This window comes from Oncorhynchus mykiss, chromosome 23 (assembly GCF_057628025.1).
Source record: "Oncorhynchus mykiss isolate SJ-2025 chromosome 23, ASM5762802v1, whole genome shotgun sequence".
In the NCBI taxonomy this organism is placed as follows: Eukaryota; Metazoa; Chordata; class Actinopteri; order Salmoniformes; family Salmonidae; genus Oncorhynchus; species Oncorhynchus mykiss.
In genome coordinates, this window is record NC_143044.1 from 17,059,773 (window position 1) to 17,084,976 (window position 25,204).

General features: G+C 41.4%; 1 protein-coding gene across 1 annotated transcript in view; it reads left to right on the forward strand.

The window, feature by feature from the left end:
* Positions 1-11,427: 11,427 nt before the first annotated feature.
* LOC110502510 (wings apart-like protein homolog) overlaps positions 11,428-25,204 on the forward strand; it is a 37,953-nt gene continuing 24,176 nt past the window's right edge. Inside the window, exons 1-5 of the mRNA XM_021580578.3 lie at positions 11,428-12,128; positions 16,552-16,944; positions 19,677-20,406; positions 20,743-21,041; positions 21,246-21,367. Coding sequence (XP_021436253.3) covers positions 16,578-16,944; positions 19,677-20,406; positions 20,743-21,041; positions 21,246-21,367 — 1,518 coding nt within the window. The 5' untranslated portion in view covers positions 11,428-12,128; positions 16,552-16,577. The remainder of the gene's footprint in view (positions 12,129-16,551; positions 16,945-19,676; positions 20,407-20,742; positions 21,042-21,245; positions 21,368-25,204) is intronic.

The window sequence follows — 25,204 nt, forward strand, 5'->3', positions numbered from 1 at the left end:
TATGATGGTAACTTTGATGTTGGAGATGAAAGGATCAATCTGAAGAGCTCACGTATCACAATCTTTTTCAAGCACTTTCTCTCCCCACCTCTTTCTGTATTGCTCTCTTTCACTCACTCACTCACTCACTCACTCACTCACTCACTCACTCACTCACTCACTCACTCACACGCACACATACACACACACAAACATACAGACACACACACACTGTGATGGACTGCTCCCTGACTGAGATTAGATTTACAATATTTTCTTTGCATGTGTATGAGCTTAGCCATGACACACACACACACACACACACACTCACAAGGAGGACATAAAAATGATGTGGGGCTGTTTTTTATTTAGTTTTACTGCCCCCATAAGGGTTTGATTACTGGCCTACTGTGGCAGTTGGGCTGACCTCACAGAGAGGATAATGGTCCATACACGTAATCCAGACAAGGTCCTACAGATGAGACACTCACATGAACACACCGTAAATGATACAGACAACATCTTAGTGTCATTATACTCCTTATAGTGTGTTGTAACATATCAAGTATTTTAGTTCAGAATCTAGACACATTTCCCATTGATTTATTCAACATTAAAAATATTGATATTAATATCTCAAAAGTAGATTTAGATTTAGTTCATTTTAAGAGTTACTGTTTGGAACAATATACTCTACAAGTACATCAAATTCACAGAGTGGGCTCTGCTAAGCTCTGATGAATTTTATGAGCACCAATAGAGTGAATGGGAAAATGGATTCAAAGAGACCTCCCTCTGCTGGTGATTTTCAGAATGTGCAATCCTAAAAGAGGACTGTGATTGGTTAATGACCTGTAATGTACATTTCTATGTATGAAATTGGTAATATAATTAAAAGTACCAGAGAGCCCACTCTGGAAATTTGATGTGTTTGAAGAGTATATTGTTCCAAACAATATGTCAAAAAATAAGACTTGAGAAATTAATATTCATAGTTTTTATGTTGAATAAATTAAGGTGAAAAAAATTGCCCTATAGTATCCCAAAAATGCTGGAGTTCAGTTGGTGTAGGCCTAGATTCTAACTGATTTCAGTGGATGAATAACATGATCAAGACCACTTAATCACACCTAGAGGAGATAGTGCAGAGGGTGAGGATCAGGATTTTAATCTTCCCAATTCAGTATTCACATGCTACACATCAGAGTAACATGAAGAGGAGAGCTTATATAACATGATACATTAGATGTTGTAGTGCATTTTCAAGTACAGTAAAAATGAAACATGTTAAGCAACTGCTGCCATCTCACGGTTCTATGAAACACTACATCCTGGTACACAGAATCAAAACACTTCACTTTTTCTGTCTCGGTCACACAGATGTTTCAAAGTGTTGCATTGATAGCCTTCACTCTGCAAAAACATTGTTCCAGTGGGGTTGCTAACTGACCCAGAGACAGTGAAAACATCATGCATATGTCACTCCATGAGTGTAGTCGTGGATTCAGCTGTGAATGGAAGGGTGTGCCTATGTATGAAGTCTACTAATGCTCTGCCAGGGTTTGTGCCCAAACCATCAGTCATGAGGGTCATGCATAGCCCTTTCCACAGAGGGATCTAGATGGAACCCAAAAGTGTTTCACCTTGAACCAAAAAGTTTCTACCTGGAGCCAAAAAAGGGTTCTCCTATGGGGACAGCCGAAGAACCCTTTTGGAACCCTTTTTTCCAAGAGTGTAAGCTTTGTCTATTAGCCCTGAGGGGTATCCTACGAAGCAGAATTGAGGAGTTATCGAGGTAACTTTGATCAACTCTGAGTTCAACTCGGGATAACTGATCATACGAAAGTGGCTCACCTTTTAGCCAAGTCAATTTCTATGACAATTAATAAAATAACCTGCTTCAGAACTAACCTGCACCGGGGCAGGCTAACTTTGGGCTAACTCCATTTATCCTGAATGAAGTATCTGAGCCACGAGTTGGGTACCAATGAAATCAGAAAGCCTCCCTCTCACAAAGATGGTGTCATCATCCCCTTCATGTGATGAAGATGACTGATTAAGTATTTTAGTAGGGGAAATAATCTTGAAAATAATATTGGATGCAGTTTATGTTCTGTTCAGTTTGAGAAGGAGAGCACGAAGATAACGACCAGAGGTCAACTTTGATAACGTGCTACTCCTATATTGATTTTTATTAAAAACAATATATTTTTTGCCGATGATGTAGGCCTATTTATCATAGTTATTGACCTGACAATAAGACATACAGTGCCTTGCGAAAGTATTCGGCCCCCTTGAACTTTGCGACCTTTTGCCACATTTCAGGCTTCAAACAAAGATATAAAACTGTATTTTTTTTGTGAAGAATCAACAACAAGTGGGACACAATCATGAAGTGGAACGACATTTATTGGATATTTCAAACTTTCTTAACAAATTAAAAACTGAAAAATTGGGCGTGCAAAATTATTCAGCCCCTTTACTTTCAGTGTAGCACACTCTCTCCAGAAGTTCAGTGAGGATCTCTGAATGAGCCAATGTTGACCTAAATGACTAATGATGATAAATACAATCCACCTGTGTGTAATCAAGTCTCCGTATAAATGCACCTGCACTGTGATAGTCTCAGAGGTCCGTTAAAAGCGCAGAGAGCATCATGAAGAACAAGGAACACACCAGGCAGGTCCGAGATACTGTTGTGAAGAAGTTTAAAGACGGATTTGGATACAAAAAGATTTCCCAAGCTTTAAACATCCCAAGGAGCACTGTGCAAGCGATAATATTGAAATGGAAGGAGTATCAGACCACTGCAAATCTACCAAGACCTGGCCGTCCCTCTAAACGTTCAGCTCATACAAGGAGAAGACTGATCAGAGATGCAGCCAAGAGGCCCATGATCACTCTGGATGAACTGCAGAGATCTACAGCTGAGGTGGGAGACTCTGTCCATAGGACCACAATCAGTCGTATATTGCACAAATCTGGCCTTTATGGAAGAGTGGCAAGAAGAAAGCCATTTCTTAAAGATATCCATAAAAAGTGTTGTTTAAAGTTTGCCACAAGCCACCTGGGAGACACACCAAACATGTGGAAGAAGGTGCTCTGGTCAGATGAAACCAAAATTGAACTTTTTGGCAACAATGCAAAACGTTATGTTTGGCGTAAAAGCAACACAGCTCATCACCATGAACACACCATCCCCACTGTCAAACATGGTGGTGGCAGCATCATGGTTTGGGCCTGCTTTTCTTCAGCAGGGACAGGGAAGATGGTTAAAATTGATGGGAAGATGGATGGAGCCAAATACAGGACCATTCTGGAAGAAAACCTGATGGAGTCTGCAAAAGACCTGAGACTGGGACGGAGATTTGTCTTCCAACAAGACAATGATCCAAAACATAAAGCAAAATCTACAATGGAATGGTTCAAAAATAAACATATCCAGGTGTTAGAATGGCCAAGTCAAAGTCCAGATCTGAATCCAATCGAGAATCTGTGGAAAGAACTGAAAACTGCTGTTCACAAATGCTCTCCATCCAACCTCACTGAGCTCGAGCTGTTTTGCAAGGAGGAATGGGAAAAAATGTCAGTCTCTCGATGTGCAAAACTGATAGAGACATACCCCAAGCGACTTACAGCTGTAATCGCAGCAAAAGGTAGCGCTACAAAGTATTAACTTAAGGGGGCTGAATACTTTTGCACGCCCAATTTTTCAGTTTTGATTTGTTAAAAAAGTTTGAAATATCCAATAAATGTTGTTCCACTTCATGATTGTGTCCCACATGTTGTTGATTCTTCACAAAAAAATACAGTTTTATATCTTTATGTTTGAAGCTTGAAATGTGGCAAATGGTCGCAAAGTTCAAGGGGGCCGAATACTTTCGCAAGGCACTGTATTTGAGTAACTTACATTGTGCTGCTGAAACTTGAAGCAGCAGACATGGCACATTCAATCAGAAATGGACAGCTCATGGTGCTGAAAGTAGGCAAATTCAAGTAGTCATAATTAATTTAAACTGGCTTCATTTTAATTAGACTTTACAAACAACAAGAGGGATTTGTGTTGGAGCCTATTTCTTCCTATTTGACAAATGAGAGGTACTGTACATTTACCTGTTTGACAGACTAAATTAGGTTATAGGCTGCTATATCCATAGATTTGTTGGTCAATTCCTCCACCCACTATGCACTCATGGTTTTGATTTGTGTGTGTGTGTGCATGTAGTAAAAAACATGTTGACTCTTGTTGTCATAGGCTACCTGTCTAAAATGCTTGCTCGCTAGCCTAACTTTCTTTCATGAGCAACGTTAGCGATTAGCCAGCTAGTTAACATTAGCCTTCTACATCTAGCTACATATTGCATTTCTATCCTCTCCATCCAGGGGTAAAATGTGTATGAATTTATGGTTGGATCAGAATGGCCCTTATAATCATGGGCGAGGGGACGGTCGGACAAGCAATATCCACCGTCATAATTCGGGTGAAGCCTGAGCTGGAATCTGAAGCTGGTTAGTTTTAGAGAACCCTTCGTAGATCTAGCATGCTTCTTAGGCTACCCCTCAGCTGTGTCAATATTAGTTAATTGCCTTACATTGGTAAATTGTGTTTCAAACTCAGAGATGGATCTAGATACAAAAATGGCTCAGACCTTCTAGTGTAAAATGGAGCCTTTTAAATGTAGCTACCTAGACTCAGAATTGTTAGTGATGGAGAAACAAAGCTTCCTGAAGCATTGGGGCTTTCCAGCAAATTGTGTCAAAAATAGGTTCATTACTCTAGGCTTTGATAAACAGTGTACAGTAGTGGCACCTGCTGGTCAAAATCATTTAGAACAGACACATTTTTCAACATAACATCCCACATGCCGTAGCACTTGTGCAGCGTAGCCTTTTTGTCTTCTACCAAAACCAATACCAAACCAATCAGGTTCAACTAAATGAAGCTTCGGACGTCATTGATCACGTGCTTCTGATAAAGTGATAAAGGCATCGACACTCTGCTTTGAAGTATACTGCTTAGCGATTTCGACGCATGCCTCGGAGCTCCGTATCAAACGTAACATCACTAACCATTGTCCATGTTTAACTCAGAAATGGTTTCAGTTGATCATATAGACCTTGTTAGCCTGATGTAGGGGCCCATAGGTCAGAGGTACCGATCCAAATACTTTGCTTTGGAGTTTGAAATAACTTAGGGTCAACCTTCGCTATGTGATGTCATGCACATAGCTGAGCTAAACTGAATTCTAGGGGTTATGAGACCTGTGTTTAACATTAGTGCCGTGGGAATCTCTACCAGTCACAATGAGTTATGTTCCACATGAGCTCCCCTCTGTTTTTGTTATTGTATAGTCATTAACAAAAAGCTGTCCTCTCCTTGTTCGGATGTAGGCCTACATGCCATAAAATTGTTCCATGTAATTAAAGTCTGACTAATAGCTAGTAATTTCAGTGTTGATACAGTTGGTACAACTTGCCTCAGAGATGTTCATGAAGCAGTGTTCATTTAAAAACCTCTGGGTCCCAGTTCAGTGCCAATGCTTGTACAATTTTTTTTTCCAACTTCTACTCAGCGCACAGATCATCAACTAGATTCTGCCACGGGGCAATTTCTTCTCTAGCTGATGGTCGGGGGCCGGAACGTAATTACAAATCATTTGTAGACTGCAAATGAACCGCAAGAAGTCCAAATAGATAAATGGTTGACTAAAACATAATAATTTCAAACTCTGCTTACATTTGTATCCAATCACATGTCTCTCTATTAAGAGTGGGAATGCTTGGGAACAGATGTATTAAATTGAAATCACTTGTTTTTAAAGTATTTTATGTCCAACAATTTAAAAAAAATCGATAAAAAGTTATTTTTTTGCTCAGAAACCTTGGGGGGCTAATAAAACCACAATTCGACCCTCGGGACGCCAGTTGGGGAACCCTGACATATAGGCCCTAGGTTACAGTTGGTGTTATTACACAACCTGCCATGAAGTTTATTCATTTTCAGCCAGTTTGTTAATTGTGTCAGTAATTGATCATATCATGTGAGTTTGTGGATTATCCATTCTTCTTGTTCTTGTTTCTTTGGCTGAAGATAGTGGTGCTGTTTATTTATTATAAAAGGGGGTATACTATACTACAAATCAGTATCAGTAATTTGCCAGAATATGTTTATTTTTTAATTTTTTTAAGATAGGTTTGAAATGCACATGGTCTACGAAGACAACAGGGGCTGATTTTTCTTTTAATGTCAAAGAAGAACTTTAAGATTTACATATGACAAACATCTCAAATTTCTGGTAATGTTACCGTAGTTGTGTGCTCATTCCACACTGTGGGCAGTAGACTTCAGCAGAACTGTGGGTTTTCTGTCCGTTTTTATGCAATCACACACGTTTACTATCACAACGCATCAAAGTCGTTGGGGTACTAGAAAACATTCCATTTGATGGTTGGTCAACTGTTATCTTGCGGTGAAGTGACCGATTTTCTTGGCTGTGTCCGAAGGAAACAGGAGTGTACATTTTAATTGCAGTCCTTGGGTGCTGAAAACTGCATCGGAGGAGGCTGAGGCCAGAAAGGAAGAAGATGGTGGATGGCGAGAAGACGCAAAGCAAAAATAAGGGCACGATGTTCAAAACCCAAAGCAACATCTGTGAAATACAAGCCAAGGACATTGTCATTTTGAGATAATTACATGTTACGCTCCTGAAAACCCTGAGCAGTCAACGGAGAGTGAACTCTCAGAAATTGAACCTGACAGAAGTGAAGACGAGGAACTTGCGCCGACAGGTGAGGTGAAGACTTCCAAGCCACACCCCAATGATCAGGAAAATACCTGAGATGACTCTGGCCCAGTGGGAGTATGATTCGTGGAGAAACTGAATCCAGGACATTTACATTTTAGTCATTTAGCAGACACTCTTATCCACAGCAATGTACAGTTAGTGCATTCATCTTAAGATAGCTAAGTGAGACAACCACATATCACTGGGGTGCCAGGACAGAGAAGAGCTTGGACTGGGCAGAGCGGTAGTTGCCCTCCCATAGGTGTGGGAGTGCCAAGAGACCAGAGGTGGCAGAACGGAGTACTCGGGTTGGGGTGTAAAGTTTGAGCAGACCCTGAAGGTAAAGAGGGGCAGTTCCTCTTGCTGCTCCATGGACAAGTACCAAGGTCTTGTAGTGGATGCGAGCTTCGACTGGAAGCCAATGGAGTGTGCGGAAGAGCGGTGTGACATGGGAGAATTTAGGAAGGTTGAACACCAGGCGGGCTGCAGCATTCTGGATAACTTGCAGGGGTACAGATGTTGTAGAGCATGAACCTGCAGAATCGAGCCACTACTTTGATGGTTTTCAGAGAATAAAAGGTTGTTGTCCAGGGTCACACCAAAGTTCTTTTCGCTCTGGGAGGCGAACACCGTGGAGTTGTCAACCATGATAGAGAGGCATTTTGGCCAATCTGTTTGTGGTATCAGACTGGGTGAAGAAGGTTATATCAATTCGTCAAAGTATCCAGAAGTGGACTTGTGGTTGTTTTTTGTGTGTCTGCTGCCCAGAGGGAGAGGGCCAATGCGTTTCGCGACTCTCGGCAGCAAAGCAAAGCTAAAAGGAGTGATAACTGGGGTGACCTTGCAGCAGTATATCAGAGGGAGCATTTGTTTTTGATAGTGAATACCCCCCAGGCATGTAAAGCTAGAATATAAGAGGTAAGGAGTAAGATATTTTTTGTCAAAACCACAACAATGCAAAATTGTTTCAAATGTGTGCAGATGGAAGGAGTTAACGGAGAGATCGAAGTGAAGAATGGCCATGTTGCAATTGTGGTGGGGATCATGACCCAGTGTTCATGGAGTGCTCTCTAAGGGTGAAGGAAGTTAAGGTGGCTAAAGTTAGGGTGGTCAATTGGATCTCCTATGTGGAGGCAATCAAAAGTATTGAGAGAGAAAGTGACACTAGTGTTTAAGAGATGGTTGTGAATGCACCATAGCCCATAGTGAATGTTTGTCAACTAAGAAAACCAGACATGCTGTATGTAAAAAAAAAGTGGATTTTGTGGCGTTCATTGCAACTGTGATAAACTGCAAGGCTCAAGTAAGCATGGAAGTTGAAGAAAATGGACATCATTGTGGCTGCGGCGGGAAAGTATTTGGGGCTTCATGAATTCACAGTGGAAGAGTTGCAAAGGGTTATTAGCAACAGAAGATGTGTCCCCATCCCAGGCTCCTAAGTACCCCCCCCCCCACCCCCCCCAGAAGTAGTGCACCGAGCTTTTACAAGTCCTGTATTAGCGGACTGATAGAGCATATTGAGTGACTTTCTGGTTGTCAGTATGAGTATTTTTATCCACATGCTGCAATTGTTGTCTTTTGGGATCTTTTATTTTCATCCCACACAGTAGGAGGCAGCAATACAACTTTTGGATGTAGTCCGCTGTAAAACCCCTACAAAGAAGAAGATGAAGGTGTTGGGTCAAGGAAAGGGAGGCTGAAGGAAGCGAGACAGTGGATGGCGGTTGGAAGAGCGTGGTTGTTTAAAATATTAAAGCGTCGCGGTAGCTATTGATAAAGAAGAACATCAACACAAGGCAGCTGCTTTATAAGTGGGATGCACTGGCGAGCGCAACATCCCGAGGGGTTTGTGCTGATTGTACGGAGATTGTGACAGCCAATTAAATTGCGTCCCTTGAGAAGGCAAGAACAAGATGTATTTCAGGAGAAGTGCAATATTATCATAAGGAGACGTATACTTGGAATACGGAGGAGGAATGGAGGGAAAAAGAGAGGCAGAGAAGGTCTAAGAGAGGGAGGGAGGAAGAGGGCGAGCTTGAGTCGGTTAAAAATTGTGGGAAAAAAGGAGGTGGTTTGTTAAATAAGAATAATAGAAAGTGTAAGCAGAGTGAGCTGAAGACAGGAGGAAAAATGGAAGTGAATGAGGGCAAAGTTTCGGAGGTGGTAGGTGTGGTGAAGTTCCCGGAGCCCGAGGGTCGGGATAAAGATGAGTCTGTGACAAAAAACATTTATTTGACTAGGCAAGTCAGTTAAGAACAAATTCTTATTTACAATGACGGTCTATCCCATCCAATACCTAACCCGGACAACACTGGGCCAATGGTGTGCCGCTCTATGGGACTCCCAATCACAGCCGGTTGTGATTCAGCCTGGAATTGAACCAGGGTCTGTACTGATGCCTCTAGCACTGAGATGCAGTGCCTTAGATCGCTGTGCCACTCGGAAGCCCTAGGAGTGAAGTTTTTGGAAAAAGTGGACCCTTGCCTTTTGACTGATCCATTTGTAGTTTCAGGGTGTGTGAAAACAGAGTTGGGTGCTGTGGAATCGGTGAGGGTAACCAGAAGTAGTCTTGTGATAATTGTTTGTGTTTCTGCTGATCAGAGGGAGCAGGCCCCCCATGTTAACAAGTGGGTGCAAGAGATGTGAATTGTTTTGCTCTCAAGAAAAGGGCGCTATTGAAAGGAGTGATTACTGGGGTAGCGATAAATGTAAAAGTTGACCAGCTGAAGGGGAAGATTGGCGGTGTTTGTGATGCTCGTCGTTTAGTGCGACGCAGACAGGGTGGCGTGAGTGGTGAAACAGAAGAGTCGTTGTCTGTTCTTTTGAGTTTTGATGTTGAGTGTTTGCCCGACCAAGTGATGTTAGGATATATAAGTTATTATGTACAAGCTTTTGTGCCGAATACATTATGTTGTTACAGGTGTCGAGCTTATGGGCATGTGGCAGCAGTGTGTGGGAGGGAGGTTCCTAGGTTTGAGAAGTGTGCAGAAAGGCATGAGACAAAGGAATGTGTAGCATTGGGGAAAGTATTGGTATGTGTTAATTGTAAAGGTACCCATGGGGCTGGGGATCAGAAATGTCCCGTGCGAGAGAGGCAGGTTGAGGTTTCCAGGGTTGGAGTAGTATGGAAGTTGTCATCGCTGAGGCAGTGAAGAGGAAAATTGGTCAAGGCGGAGGGATCCTGTGAGGAGTGGTGTGAGTAGTAGATCTATACCAGTACAGAGAGAGATCAACCAACAAGTGATATACACTACCAGTCAAAAGTTTGGACACACCTACTCATTCAAGGGTTTTTCGTTATTTTTTTTACTATTTTCTACATTGTAGAATAACAGTGAAGACATCAACACCTTGAGATAACATACATTGAATCACGTAGTAACCAAAAAAGAGTTAAACAAATCAAAATATATTTAAAATTTGAGATTCTTCAAAGTAGCCACCGTTTTCCTTGATGGCAGCTTTGCACACTCTTGGCATTCTCTCAACCAGCTTCATGAGGTAGTCCCCTGGAATGCATTTCAATTAACAGGTGTGCCATGTTAAAAGTTAATTTGTGGAATTTCTTTCCTTTTTAATGCGTTTGAGTCAATCAGTTGTGTTGTGACAAGGTTGGGGTGGTATACAGAAGATTGCCCTATTTGGTAAAAAGCCAAGTCCATATTATGGCAAGAACAGCTCAAATAAGCAAAGAGAAATGACAGTCCATCATTACTTTAAGACATGATGGTCAGTCAATCTGGAAAATTTCAAGAACTTTGAAGGTTTTTGTGACTGCACTTGAACAAACAATCAAGCGCTATGATGAAACTGGCTCTCATGAGAACCGCCACAGGAAAGGAAAACCCAGAGTTACCTCTGCTGCAGAGAAAAAGTTCATTAGAGTTACAGATACCAGCCTCAGAAATTGCAGCCCAAATAAATGCTTCACAGAGTTCAAGTAACAGACACATCTCAACATCAACTGTTCAGAGGAGACTGCGTGAATCAGGCCTTCATTATCGAATTGCTGCAAAGAAACCACTACTAAAAAACACCAATAATAAGAAGAGACTTGCTTGGGCCAAAAAACATGAGCAATGGACATTAGACTGGCGGAAATCTGTCCTTTGGTCTGATGAGTCCAAATGTGAGAATTTAGGTTTCAACCGCCGTGTCTTTGTGAGAAGCAGAGTAGGTGAACGGATGATCTCCGCATGCGTGGTTACCACCGTGAAGCATGGAGCAGGAGGTGTGATGGTTCTTAGCTGGTAACACTGTTGGTGATTTATTTAGAATTCAAGGCACACTTAACCAGCATGACATGGCCACCACAGCATTCTGCATCGACACACCATCTTATCTGGTTTGTGCTTAGTGGGACTATCATTTGTTTTTCAACAGGACAATGACCCAACACACCTCCAGGCTGTGTAAGGGCCATTTGACCAAGAAGGAGAGTGATGGAGTGCTGCATCAGGTGACCTGGCCTCCACAATCACCCGACCTCAACCCAATTGAGATGGTTTGGGATGAGTTGGACCACAGATTGAAGGAAAAGCAACCAACAAGTGCTCAGCATATGTGGGAACTCCTTCAAGACTGTTGGAAAAGCATTCCACGTGAAGCTGGTTGAGAGAATGCCAAGAGTGTGCAAAGCTGACATCAAGGCAAAAGGTGGCTACTTTGAAGAATCTCAAATATATGTTTAACACTTTTTTGGTTACTACATGATATGTGTTATTTCATAGTTTTATGTCTTCACTATTATTCTACAATGTAGAACATAGTAAAAATAAATAAAAACCCTTGAATGACTGGTATTGTATGTTTCAGTAAGATTGGATTTTTAGCATTTATAGGAATGGTTATCACCTGTACTTCCCATCCTTTCAGGCTGTTGGCCTGAAGTAGTACTAAATAGATTTAAATAGTGGAGTAGGGTGGTGTTATTTTGAATTATTATTACTTTTTTGTGAGTGTCGTGTTTGATGTTAGGGTATTTCTTTATTCAAGCAAAGTATAAGGGAGTTGTACTCCAGTCTAATAGGTGGCTGTAATGCAACATTTATTGGATGCCAACTGCAGTTAAACCTCATCGAAGAAGAAAGCGTCTAGTCTGCTGGAGAACCACACGAAGAAGAATCAGAAGAATGGGAGTCATTGGCACTAAAAAATAAATAAAGTCCAGAATCCGGAAAGAATTTAAAACAATACCGGTCATCTATGTACCGCTATAAGCGCAGTTTTTCCCATTGGTACATTCTGTATCGTGTTTGTAAACTGTGGCTATCTTTGCACGGAGTTAACGCTTGTTTTGTGTGATTACGCCGAAGTCTAAGAAGAGGCCTAGCCGGGTGCAGAAGAAGCGGTCCCACTGTCTGAGTTGAGTGTTTTTCCGGTGTTAGCGATATCGCACCATGTCTTGTTTTAACGTGTAACATTGCTAATGTTGAGAAATACATTTCCACACGTTTTGTTACAGAAAATAACCAATCATCTTCAAGGCTGCGTTTACTGGCTAGCTAACGTTAGAAAATGTAGCTAACTAGGCTAAAATGTAAACATGGCTAACTAACGTTAACTAACTAATGACAGCGTTTCTAAACCATCTTGCTAATGGCTGTTCTGTCGCTCTTCTTCACAACTGCCTAGCTTATCCTTGCATTGGCCCAATCAACCAGCCAGTCGTGCCATGGTTTGCAATGACTAACTCAGTCAAAGTTGTGTAGTTAGCTAACTAGCCAGTTAGCTGGCTATGCTACATCAATGAGGAAAATAACGACGTTACTGCTCAGTTACATTTAGAACTAGCTAAATAGCTATAACTGTTAGTGATAAATGCTAAATATAGTGTTAAAAGGCTAACGTTAGCTATATAACACCGTTAAGTATGTAGCCAGCAGATCCGACCCGTTTGCTTACAGCTGCATTAGGGTCGAACAGACTAATAATGCCTTATGTTTTTGCTGGATGTCTAGACCGTGTTTCCCGTACTTGATGCAGGACGGGTTGCATGCAGCATGTAAAAGATAATTTTCGACCATAGCTAATAATTAGAATGGATGAAGTTATTTTCATCTCTAGCAACATCAATACATTAAACTGGTTGTTCCCAAAGATAGTACTGATTTTTTTCAAATCACTAGCTTGCCCTGCATGATGGCATGCTAAATTACACACAGAACAGTTCTGTGCATATTCATTTTGCACGCCATTCTGCTGGATGGTTTTGTGAAAACTAGCCAACAGGGCACACTACCCAAGTGTAGTAATGTTGAATTGTGTCATTCTTACCAGAGACACATTTCCAGTCATTCAGCCAGTGTGTATCTTCTCTCTAACTACACAATAGTCATCATCATTTGGCCTCTGTATGGTTCCATCCCGATCATGGAACTTTTATGAACTTCTGTTTGTACCACCGCATGGAAATGCAGCGCATGAGTTGAAAATATTGAGCACACCACAGCCTAATGTGGCATCCCAAACGTAGCTTTGCGGACGGCTCCATTGACACTGAATGACTTCTGCCAGAATGCAAAGAATTTGACGAGTCTGGTGGACATGAAGCTTAAGTGGGTGTGTAGATTAAAGACACTGTAGAGCAGGGTTGCCAGGTCTAGCACAAATGTATATCCCAATTTGCAATTTGGGGTGCACCCTATTGGTTCCTGCATGAACCGCCTCGAGCATGGCATCCTCATGCTTGTGACACTTTTGAATGTGGTTCAAAAGGGAAATAAAAGTATTATCTGACTTTTTTTCTGCCCCTGCCTCCCGTAGTCCTCCCGCTAACACAACCCGTATGTTAGCTAGTTATGGACACCATATGCTAGCTAGCGTGCTAGTTAACTAGCTAGCACACAGTGTCGCTCCCGCCTGCTGTTTTCTGGTAATTGTGCCGTTATTATGTGCCAGATGTTGAGACTACAAAGTACACATTTTTGTAAATGTCCTGTTTGCGGGATTGACTTGTCAGTAGCCTATGCCAATGAAATGACAAAAGTGGGTTTATGATTGTAATTCAACTTTGATGGTTTGCTTAGCTAGATTCAGTTAGACTAGCCCCTGATTGGTCTACATTAGAGGTCTACCGATTATGTTTTTTTTTCAGCACCGATACCGATTAAAAAAGCCGATACCGATTAATCGGATTCATTTTATTTTTTTTATTTTTTTATTTTATTTTTATTTGTAATAATGACAATTACAACAATACTGAATGAACACTTATTTTAACTTCATATAATACATAAAAATCCATTTAGCCTCAAATAAATAATGAAACATGTTTAATTTGGTTTAAATAATGCTAAAACAAAGTGTTGGAGAAGAAAGTAAAAGTGCAATATGTGCCATGTAAAAAAGCTAACGTTTAAGTTCCTTGCTCAGAACATGAGAACATATGAAAGCTGGTGGTTCCTTTTTAACATGAGTCTTCAATATTCCCAGGTAAGAAGTTTTAGGTTGTAGTTATTATAGGACTATTTCTCTCTATACCATTTGTATTTCATATACCTTTGACTATTAGATGTTTTTATAGGCACTTTAGTATTGCCAGTGTAACAGTATATCTTCCAGGGCTCGAACCAGGAACACATCGACAACAGCCACTCTCGAAGCATCGTTACCCATTGCTCCACAAAAGCCGCGGCCCTTGCAAAGCAAGGGGAACAATTACTTCAAGGAATCAGCGAGTGACGTCACCCCGCTAACAAGCTAGCCATTTCACATCGGTTACACCAGCCTAATCTTGGGAGTTGATAGGCTTGAAGTCATAAACAGCTCAATGCTTGAAGCACAGCGAAGAGCTGCTGGAAAACACACGAAAGTGATGTTTGAATGAATGCTTACGAGCCTGCTGCTGCCTACCACCGCTCAGTCAGACTGCTCTATCAAATCATAGACTTAATTACAACATAATAACACACAGAAATACGAGCCTTAGGTCATTAATATGGTCAAATCGGGAAACTATAATTTCTAAAACAAAACATTTATTCTCTGTAAAATACGGAACCATTCCGTATTTTATCTAACGGGTGTCATCCCAAAGTCTAAATATTGCTCTTACATTGTACAACCTTCAATGTTATGTCATAATTATGTACAGTTCTGGCAAATTAATTACGGTCTTTGTTAGGAATAAATGGTCTTCACACAGTTCGCAACGAGCCAGGCGACCCAAACCGCTGCATATACCCTGGCTTCTTGCACGGAACGCAAGAGAAGTGACCTAATTTCCCTAGTTAAAATTAATGTTATGTTAGCAGGCAATATTAACTAAATATGCAGGTTTAAAAATATATACTTGTGTATTGATTTTAAAGAAAGGCATTGATGTTATGGTTAGGTACACATTGGTACAACGACAGTGCTTTTTTCACGAACATCACCTGTTTGGCGAAGTAGACTGTGATTAGATGAGAAATTAATGGGTACCGCATGGATTATATGCAACGCAGGACAAGCTAGATAAACTAGTAATATCATCAACCATGTGTAGTTAACTAGTGATTATGTTAATATTGATTGTTTTTTTTATAAGGTAAGTTTAATGCCAGCTAGCAACTTACCTTGGCTTCTTGCTGCACTCGCGTAACAGGTAGTCAGCCTGCCACGCAGGCTCCTCGTGGAGTGCAATGTAAGGCAGGTGGTTAGAGCGTTGGACTAGTAACCGGAAGGTTGCAAGATCAAATCTCAGCGCTGACAAGGTAAAAATCTGTCGTTCTGCCCCTGAACAAGGCAGTTAACCCACCGTTCCTAGGCCATCATTGAAAATAAGAATGTGTTCTGAACTGACTTGCCTGGTTAAATAAAAGGTTTACATTTTTTTTTTTTATATATAAATATATTTTTAATCGACCACAATCGGTGTCCAAAAATGCAGATTACCGATTGTCATAAACTTGAAATCGCCCCTAATTAATCGGCCATTCCGATTAATCGGTCGACCTCCAGTTTAGGGTAGAGGCGTCCCTAGGATCCCGGATAGCACTGACCATTGGACATGGGCATCTCTAATGACAAGCTAATTAGCCTACCTACTTACAACTGGTAAAAAGCTGTCACGATGTGCACGCTTGCTGCTCTGTCTCCTCTCACTCACATGACCTGAAATTGTCCTTTTCGTCCTCATGCTAGGTTATGGAAGTCACAGCAGCTCCTTTGTTGTTCAACTTGGTGCCATTTCATGATGGCTGCTGTGTATACTGCTAGCTAACATGAGGACTAAAATGGCAGTTTCTGAGAAAAACTAGCAGACGTTTTCTTCTTGGTTTAACACTAATGATAATGTGCCTTTCTCATTTATTAATATTTGTTTCGTATTTTACTTTTACCTGCTGTTGCTGACTCAGGCAGCGAAGCAGGCTGTTGCGTGAGTGGTGGGGAGGGGGGGGGGCATAGGGTGTGTGTGTTGAGAGAGCAGTGCAGTGGGCAGCAGAGTCACGTGAGTTAGAGGAGACTGAGCAGCACAATCATGATAGCTTTTTTTTTTTTTTTTCCCCAGTTGTAGGTAGGTAGACTATTTAGCATTTCTCATCGGCTCCGCTGTGCCTTAATCTACACTAGAAGGTGTTCCGACCCTAGTGCAGTTGTATGCAAGCGGGTCGGATCTGTTGGCTAGATAAATGCAGTATGTGACCCCCTCCAGTTTATTAGCTATCTGTAGGTATGCTAATTGTCTGATCACAAATAGTCAGGGAAAGACATTTAACCTATTTTGCCTGTAGACCTACACACCCTCCCCCAGCTTTGTGTGAGATAAATATTGCTAAACTAATATTGTTTTCTGGTGTTACAGAGAATATGTAACATACATCAATCACCATGACATCCAGATTTGGTAAAACCTACAGCCGTAAGGGAGGGGAGGCAAACTCCAAATTTGAAGAGGTCTTCTCCAACAAGGCCACACTTAGCACCAAATGGGGAGAGACCACTTACAAGGCCCAACTGGGCTCTAAGCGGCCCACTCTGAAGCCTGAAGTAGTCGAGTTACTCAAGAGGCCCCGGATTGAGGATGATGACAGCTCAGAAGATCCTTTTGGTTTTGACAGCGATGATGAGTCCAAGCCTGTCACCTCCTTCGGTCTGCCCCAGTCTAAACCGGCTGAGGGGGAGGCCAGTAAACTGCCTTCTGCTACAGCCACAGTACCAGTGGATACCAGTAGGAACTCCAACAGCACATCTACAGGTAAGAACTGGATGGCAGATAACTCTGACTGTTGGCCATAAACATGTTGGATATGTTCATTCGAGAGGATGCTCTCGGAAGTTTAGAATGAGATGTTGTGTGCACTTTGTCACGAGCTGGATTTCCATCCAATTAGCAACAGAGTTTCATGAGAACATTCTAAAATCTGAATAAAAACAATATGTGGCTTTTCCAGAGATGTTTCCATCAAATTGAGTTGTTGTGGATAAAAGGATGTGCTTGATGCTGTAGTGCACATAAAATTGGTTTCCATTGCTTTTTCAGCTCTACTGAGGGGTTTTGTTACAAAAAAAATGTTGCTTTTTTACAGGGCTCTAAAGTGCGACCAATTTGGTTGCATATGCAACAAAATATTTTGCTGTGCGATCAGGAGTTTTATTTTGGGAGCACTGAGCGACTAGGAAAAATATCTCCCAGGAAATAATTGTTGTGCTGATAAGGCTTCGCTGTACTGTTGTTTTTAGAAAAAAAAGTGAGTGCATATTTAATAGCGTCATGTTTGCACCATTACTAGAGCGAACATTGCTTACTTTAAAAAAAAATCTTAACCATGTCGTGGGCTGTTCTAAAACGACTTGTGTGTCGTTAACCATTTGTTTACACTTTGATCACATTACCTCATTGGCTAGCTAGCTGGCAACCTGGTAACCTTACCATTATATCCAAGCATTTGGGGGCACAAAAATAAAATAGAAAGGATAGCTCCTTCAGGAGATCAATGATCATAGCAATGAATGAATGACAGATCTCTTGCATGTCGTCACCACAAACCTGACGTTTTTAAAGAGACTACAATTTTAAATGTAATGCATCGCAATAGGAAAATTGTGCTTTTTTTTATTTATTACATTTTTTTATATTTTTTTTAACACAATGTGGACACAATTTTCCACAAATTACTTTGTAATTTCAATGACAGGTATTCGTATCAACATTTTAGATTTTATAATAAACAAATGTCTTTTACAGTGTTACATATTAGTTTCTAGGGCACATGTGCTTCAGAAGTAGCTAGAATTCATATAGTCCCAATAAATACTGAGTATACCAAACATTAGAAACACCTATCTAATATTGACTTGTCCCCACTTCAGAACAGCCTCAATTCGTCACTCTACAAGGTGTCAAAAGCGTTCCACAGCGATGCTGGCCAATGTTGAATACAATGCTTCACACAGTTGTCAAATTGTCTGGATGTCCTTTGGATGGTGGACCATTCATGATACACAGGGGAAACTGTTGAGCATGAAAAACCCTGCAGTTATTAATTACACTTTGGATGGTGTATCAATACATGCAGTCACTACAAAGATACAGGTGTATTCAGGGATTTCACCATGAGGCCAATGGTGACTTAAACAGTTACAGAGTTGAATTACTGTGGTAGAAAACAGGATGAATTGACAACATTCTAGTTTCTCCACAATAAGTGTAATTAATAACTTCATCATGTGCAGGGATATTCAATGTCTTCTTTTTTACCCATCTACCAATAGGTGCCCTTCTTTCCGAGGCATTGGAAAACCTCCCTGGTCTTTGTGGTTGAATCTGTTTGAGATTCACTATTCGACCGATAATTGTGTGTGGGGTACAGAGATGAGGTAGTCATTAAAAAAAATGAACGAGTGAAAAGAAGGAAGCCTGTACAGAATAAAAATATTCCATAACATGCATCCTGTTTTCAACAAGGCATTTAAATCATACTGCCAAAAATGTGTCAAAGCAGTTCACTTTTTGTCTTGAATACAAAGTGTTATGTTTGGGGCAAATACAACACACTACTGAGTGGTACTTTGTCCCTGAGTACCACTCTCAATATTTTCAAGCGTAGTGGTGGCTGCATCATGTTATGGATATGCTTATAATCATTAAGGACTGGGGAATTTTTCAGGATAAAAAAGAAACACATACAGAGCTAAGCACAAGCAAAATCCTAGAGGAAATCTTGGGTTTAGCCTGTTTTCCACCAGACACTGGGAGATTAATTCACCTTTCAGAAGGACAATAACCTTCTAAAACAAGGCCAAATCTATACTAGAGTTGCTCACCAAGAAGACAGTGAACGTTCCTGAGTGGCCGAGTTAGTTTTGACTTGTATGGTAATACCTGAACATGGAAGTCTAGCGATGATCAGTTTACTGACAAATTTGGTGTTTCCATCAGGCCTGTTGTGAAGAAAACAACATAATTATCCGACATGTACTATACTTGAATTAAAAGGTTGGATGGAAACCTGGTTTTGTTTCCACAGGTGCTTGTAGAATAATTGTGTCTGTGTGTGTGTGTGTGTATACAGTAGCTAAAGAACACCTGCCTGTCTCTTGTATTTCACTTTATTTATTGCGATTTAAAAATATATATATATATATATATTATGGAAGGAAAACTGTGTGTCTGTGATAATGGGATGTTTCTGGAGAAGATAAAGTGATGGGCTCCCCTGTGGGCTTTTAGTCTGCTGCCAGCTTCTGTGTCAGCTTATCTCGTCTCTATCTGTCCCTGACGGCTCACTAAAGATAAATCGGGCTTTACTGCAACGCCATCGTCTCAATAGGCCTGTACCCCTTTCATTTAGAATTAGATTACTGATTAGAAATGACACAAACCAAACAACCGTGTTGGAACAAAATCTGAAACAGTAATTTATAATGCTTGTCTTATAATGCTTCCTTTTTGTTAACATGCTCTTTTTGTCTCTTTTGTGCTCACAGGCAAGCAAACATTGTCCAATGAGGGTGCAGAAAAGAGTAGACAGTCCTTGTTCAGAAATAAATCAGAGAGTAACCAGAAGCCTATTGCTCAGTCCTCTGTTTCAAAGACTGTGCCCAAGGACCCCTATGTGGAATGGAGCCTAATAGGAACCCAGGAGTTTTCTACCTCCTCCCCTAGCATGGATCATCTCCAGGAAAAAGACTCAGCTGAGGCACCAGGGTTTAGTGGGGACTCCCAGTCCTCATCTTCCAAGGATGGGCTCTCCTCAGGTGGGATGAAAAGTGCTGAACACGAGTCTCCGGCCGAGCCGGTTGTTGACAACATCCCTCCCTCCCCGTTCCTCCTCAGGCCGTCCAATACTAGGAAATACATCCGGCCCAAGCCAAACAAGGTCTCCGATGTTCTAGATGCTTCTGCTACTAGCGACAGCAAACTGCCCTTAGCCACCAGCAGTCCGGCTGCACTGATTCCCAAAAGTGTGTCCACTGCCAGGGGTTGCACTAATGCTATCACAACAGTGGCCAAACCGGCGACTAAACCTGCTGGCAGGGGTCGAGTACGGGACTATACGGTGCTGCACCCATCCTGCCTGTCGGTGTGTAACGTCACCATCCAGGACTCCATAGAGCGCAGCATGGACGAGCTCATCACCAGCGCACCCCCTGCTGACCTGGGGGAGGCGGGACGGCTGAGGAAGAAGGCAGACATACCTCCAGCCAAACCCACCAGGTAAACGACTCCACTGGCTGTGGCCCAGACCGTACACTCAGGACTCTTGCCGTAGTTGCCTCCCACTGGTCCTTCATGACATGCTTGATACTGCTTAATATTGTACAACTGTATATTTACAGGTAAGCGCATAACGTCCCTTCTTATACACACTCAGCTCACCCTCATATGTGGTTTACCAAATGTTTCCACTATACCTAAACCTAGGTGAATCTGTTTTCTCGATTTAAGCACCTGTTCTGTTTAAGAAGACAATTAACCTTTGACTATTGTTTTCGTGTTTTTAATGTCAGCTGCTGATTTGAAATTAATCGATTCTCCTCTTGTAACCGTCAGGTCCCGAACCACCCAGAGTAAGACCAAGAAGGAGACCAAGCTGGAGTTCTTTGGCTTCGAGGATAAAGGTGACCAGGAGGGGGAGGAGGGAGTGGACCACGCGGCTGGTGGAAGCAGCAGCTACAAGATCAAGTACTTTGGCTTTGATGACCTCAGCGAGAGCGACAGTGATGAAGAGGAGGGCTCCCAGGCCAAAGAGAAGAGGAAGGCCAAGAAGGCTGCAGCAGCTCCAATGGCAGCTATTGTGGACAGCCCCCAGCCCAGCGACTCTCAGGACAGCCAGGGCAGCAGCAGTACAGGTGACATATACTGTTGATGTTTGTGTTTGTCTAAAGGCAATAAAGAGTTTAGCTCTATGAAAAACACAGGTGATTTGATAAGCTATGTCATATACAGTCTAAATAGGATGTGTTACTTTTTCCTTCAACATGTAACAGGATTTCTATTGTACATGTATTTCCATCATGTTGATTCCACCTTATTGTGCTGTTTCCCCCTCTCAGATATTCTGGAGTTTTCTGATGACTCGATCCCTGGTGGGTCTGAAGGGCAGAAGGGTCGCTCAGGAAAACAGGGGGACAAATCCATGGAGGCTGGCAGGAAGATCTTCAGTGGGCCCAAAAAGGTGAGGGATCTATGAAGTCTGATTTTTGTGTGTGTGTGTGTGATGGAGTGTGTGTATGGAAATAGTTGTTTGATTCACAGTGTATTTGTAGCGGTGCTCATGAGGTAACCCAGATAGAATTGCTTTCACTAAGGGGAGTGAGTACATGTTCAATAATGTTTCAAGCAGTCACGGGTGAGCAGTGGGAGAACGTTCCCAATAAAGGGATTTCTGTGCTGTGATATTGTTATTGATTCCTTCTGCTTTGCGTCTCTGGATATAGAACACTGCTTTTTTTTTTGCAAGGCAGATGAATGGGATAGGCATAATTACATGCATCTTCAGAAACATCACAAGAACCTCTCGCCTCAACTCAAGCATTTGACCAAATCAAGCGCAAAGTCACACTATTGTCATAGCACACATGTCTAGACTGACCATCAAAACGAGTGATTTTTAAGCCTTGAAAGAGGACCACTAGATTTGTTTTAATTCCAATAATAAGTATTAACTGCACTCCCCACAGTAGCTGAGTTTTTCAGGAACAATGGTTTTGGCACACACACACACAAACACAGTAAATGTGTCCACTCTGGTCTTGGCAGTGCGCTCTAGCCAACAGCTTGCAGATGCAGTGTAGAGATGGGCTACAGTTGAAGTCGGAAGTTTACATACACTTAGGATGGAGTCATTAAAACTCGTTTTTCAACCACTCCACAAATTTCTTGTTAACAAACTATAGTTTTGGCAAGTCGGTTAGGACATCTACTTTGTGCATGACACAAGTAATTTTTCCAACAATTGTTTACAGACAGATTATTTCAGTTAGAATTCACTGTATCACAATAACAGTGGGTCAGAAGTTTACATACACTAAGTTGACTGTGCCTTTAAACAGCTTTGAAAATTCCAGAAAATGATGTCATGGCTTTAAAAGCTTCTGATAGGCTAATTGACATCATTTGAGTCAATTGGAGGTGTACCTGTGGATGTATTTCAAGGCCTACCTTCCAACTCTGTGCCTCTTTGCTTGACATCATAGGAAAATCAAAAGAAATCAGCCAAGACCTCAGCAAAAAATGTATAGACCTCCACATGTCTGGTTCATCCTTGGGAGCAATTTTCAAACGCCTGAAGGTACCACGTTCATCTGTAAAAACAATAGTATGCAAGTATAAACACCATGGGACCACGTAGCCGTCATACCGCTCCGGAAGGAGACGCGTTCTGTCTCCTGGAGATGAACGAACTTTGGTGTGAAAGGTGCAAATCAATTCCAGAACAACAGCAAAGGACCTTGTGAAGATGCTGGAGGAAACAGGTACAAAAGTATCTATATCCACAGTAAAACAAGTCCTATATCGACATAACCTGAAAGGCCGCTCAGCAAGGAAGAAGCCACAGCTCCCTAACCTCCATCAAAAACCCAGACTACGGTTTGCATCTGCATATGGGGACAAAGATTGTACTTTTTGGAGAAATGTCCTATTATCTGATGAAACAAAAATAGAACTGCTTGGCCATATTGACCATCGTTATGTTTGGAGGAATATAATAACCGTAATAATAATAATAATAATAATATAATAACCGTGAAGCACGGGGGTGGCAGTATCATGTTGTGGGGGTACTTTGCTGCAGGAGGGACTGGTGCACTTCACAAAATAGATGGCTTCATGAGGAAGGAAAATTATGTGCATATATTGAAGCAACATCTCAAGACATCAGTCAGGAAGGTAAAGCTTGGTGGCAAATGGGTCTTCCAAATGGACAATGACCCCAAGCATACAAAGTTGTGGCAAAACGGCCTAAGGACAACAAAGTCATGGTATTGGAGTGGCCATCACAAAGCCCTAACCTCAATCCCATAGAAAATTTGTGGGCAGAACTGAAACGGCTTGTGCGAGCAAGGAGGCCTACAAACCTGACTCAGTTACACCAGCTCTGTCAGGAGGAATGGGCCAAAAATCACCCAATTTATTGTAGGAAGCTCATGGAAGGCTACCAAATACTAATTGAGTGTATGTAAACTTCTGACCCACTGGGAATGTGATGTGAAATCATTCTCTCTACGAGAGGTCAACCGATTTAATTAGGGCAGATTTCAAGTTTTCATAACAATCTAAATCTGTATTTTTGGACACTGGTTTATTTATTTTATTTATTTATTTTTTACACCTTTTTATTTAATCTTTATTTAAGTAGGCAAGTCAGTTAACACATTCTTATTTTCAATGACGGCCTAGGAAAGGTGGGTTAATTGCCTCGTTCAGGGGCAGAACGACAGATTTTTACCTTGTCAGCTCGGGGGATTCAATCTTGCAACCTTACAGTTAACTAGTCCAAAGCTCTAACCACCTGCCTCTCATTGCACTCCACGAGGAGACTGCCTGTTACCCGAATGCAGTAAGCCAAGGTAAGTTGCTGGCTAGCATTAAACTTATCTTATAAAAAACAATCAATCATAATCACTAGTTAACTACACATGGTTGATGATAGTGCTAGTTTATCTAGCGTGTCCTGCGTTGCAGCGTGTCCTGCGTTGTCCTAATCGATGCGGTGCGTATGGTTGCTCCAATGTGTACCTAATATTAACCAGGTGAAATTGTCACTTCTCTTGCGTTCATTTCACGCAGAGTCCGTGTATATGCAACAGTTTGGGCTGCCTAATTTGCCAGAATTTTACGTAATTATGACATAACATTGAAGGTTGTGCATTGAAACAGGAATATTTTAGACTTAAGGATGCCACCCGTTAGATAAAATACAGAACGGTTCCGTATTTCACTGAAAGAATATACGTCTTGGTTTCGAGATGATAGTTTCCGGATTCAACCATATTAATGACCTAATGCTCGTATTTCTGTGTGCTATCATGTTATAACTAAGTCTATGATTTGATAGAGCAGTCTGACTGAGCGATGGTAGGCACCAACAGGCTCGTAAGCATTCATTCAAACAGCACTTTTGTGCGTTTGCCAGCAGCTGTTTATGACTTTAAGCCTCTCAACTCCCGAGATTACGCTCGTGTAACCGATGTGAAATGGCTAGCTAATTAGCGGGGTGTGCGCTAATAGCGTTTCAAACGTCACTCGCTCCGCGACTTGGAGTAGTTGTTCCCCTTGCTCTGCAAGGGCTACAGCTTTTGTGGTGCGAGGGGTAACGCTGCTTCGAGGGTGGCTGTTGTCGATGTGTTCCTGGTTCGAGCCCAGGTAGGAGTGAGGAGAGGGACGGAAACTATACTGTTACACTGGCAATACTAAAGTGCCTATAAGAACTTCCAATAGTCAAAGGTTAATGAAATACAAATGGTATAGAAATAGTCCTATAATTCCTATAATAACTACAACCTAAAACTTATTACCTGGGAATATTGAAGACTCATGTTAAAAGGAACCACCAGCTTTCATATGTTCTCATGTTCTGAGAAAGGTACTGAAATGTTAGCTTTCTTACATTGTACATATTGCACTTTTACTTTGTTTTTGCATTTTTTTAACCAAATTGAACATGTTTCATTATTTATTTGAGGCTAAATTGATTTTATTGGTGTATTATTTTAAGTTAAAATAAGTGTTCATTCAGTATTGTTGTAATTGTCATTATTACAAATTTTAAAAAATCGTCCGATTTAATCGGTATCCGCTTTTTTTGGTCCTCCAATAATCGGTATCGGTGCTTTAAAATCATAATCGGTCGACCTCTACTCTCAACTATTATTCTGACATTTCACATTCTTAAAATAAAGTGGTGATCCTAACTGACCTAAGACAGGGAATGTTTACAATGATTAAATGTCAGGAATTGTAAAAAACTGAGTTTAAATGTATTTGGCTAAGGTGTCTGTGAACTTCCGAC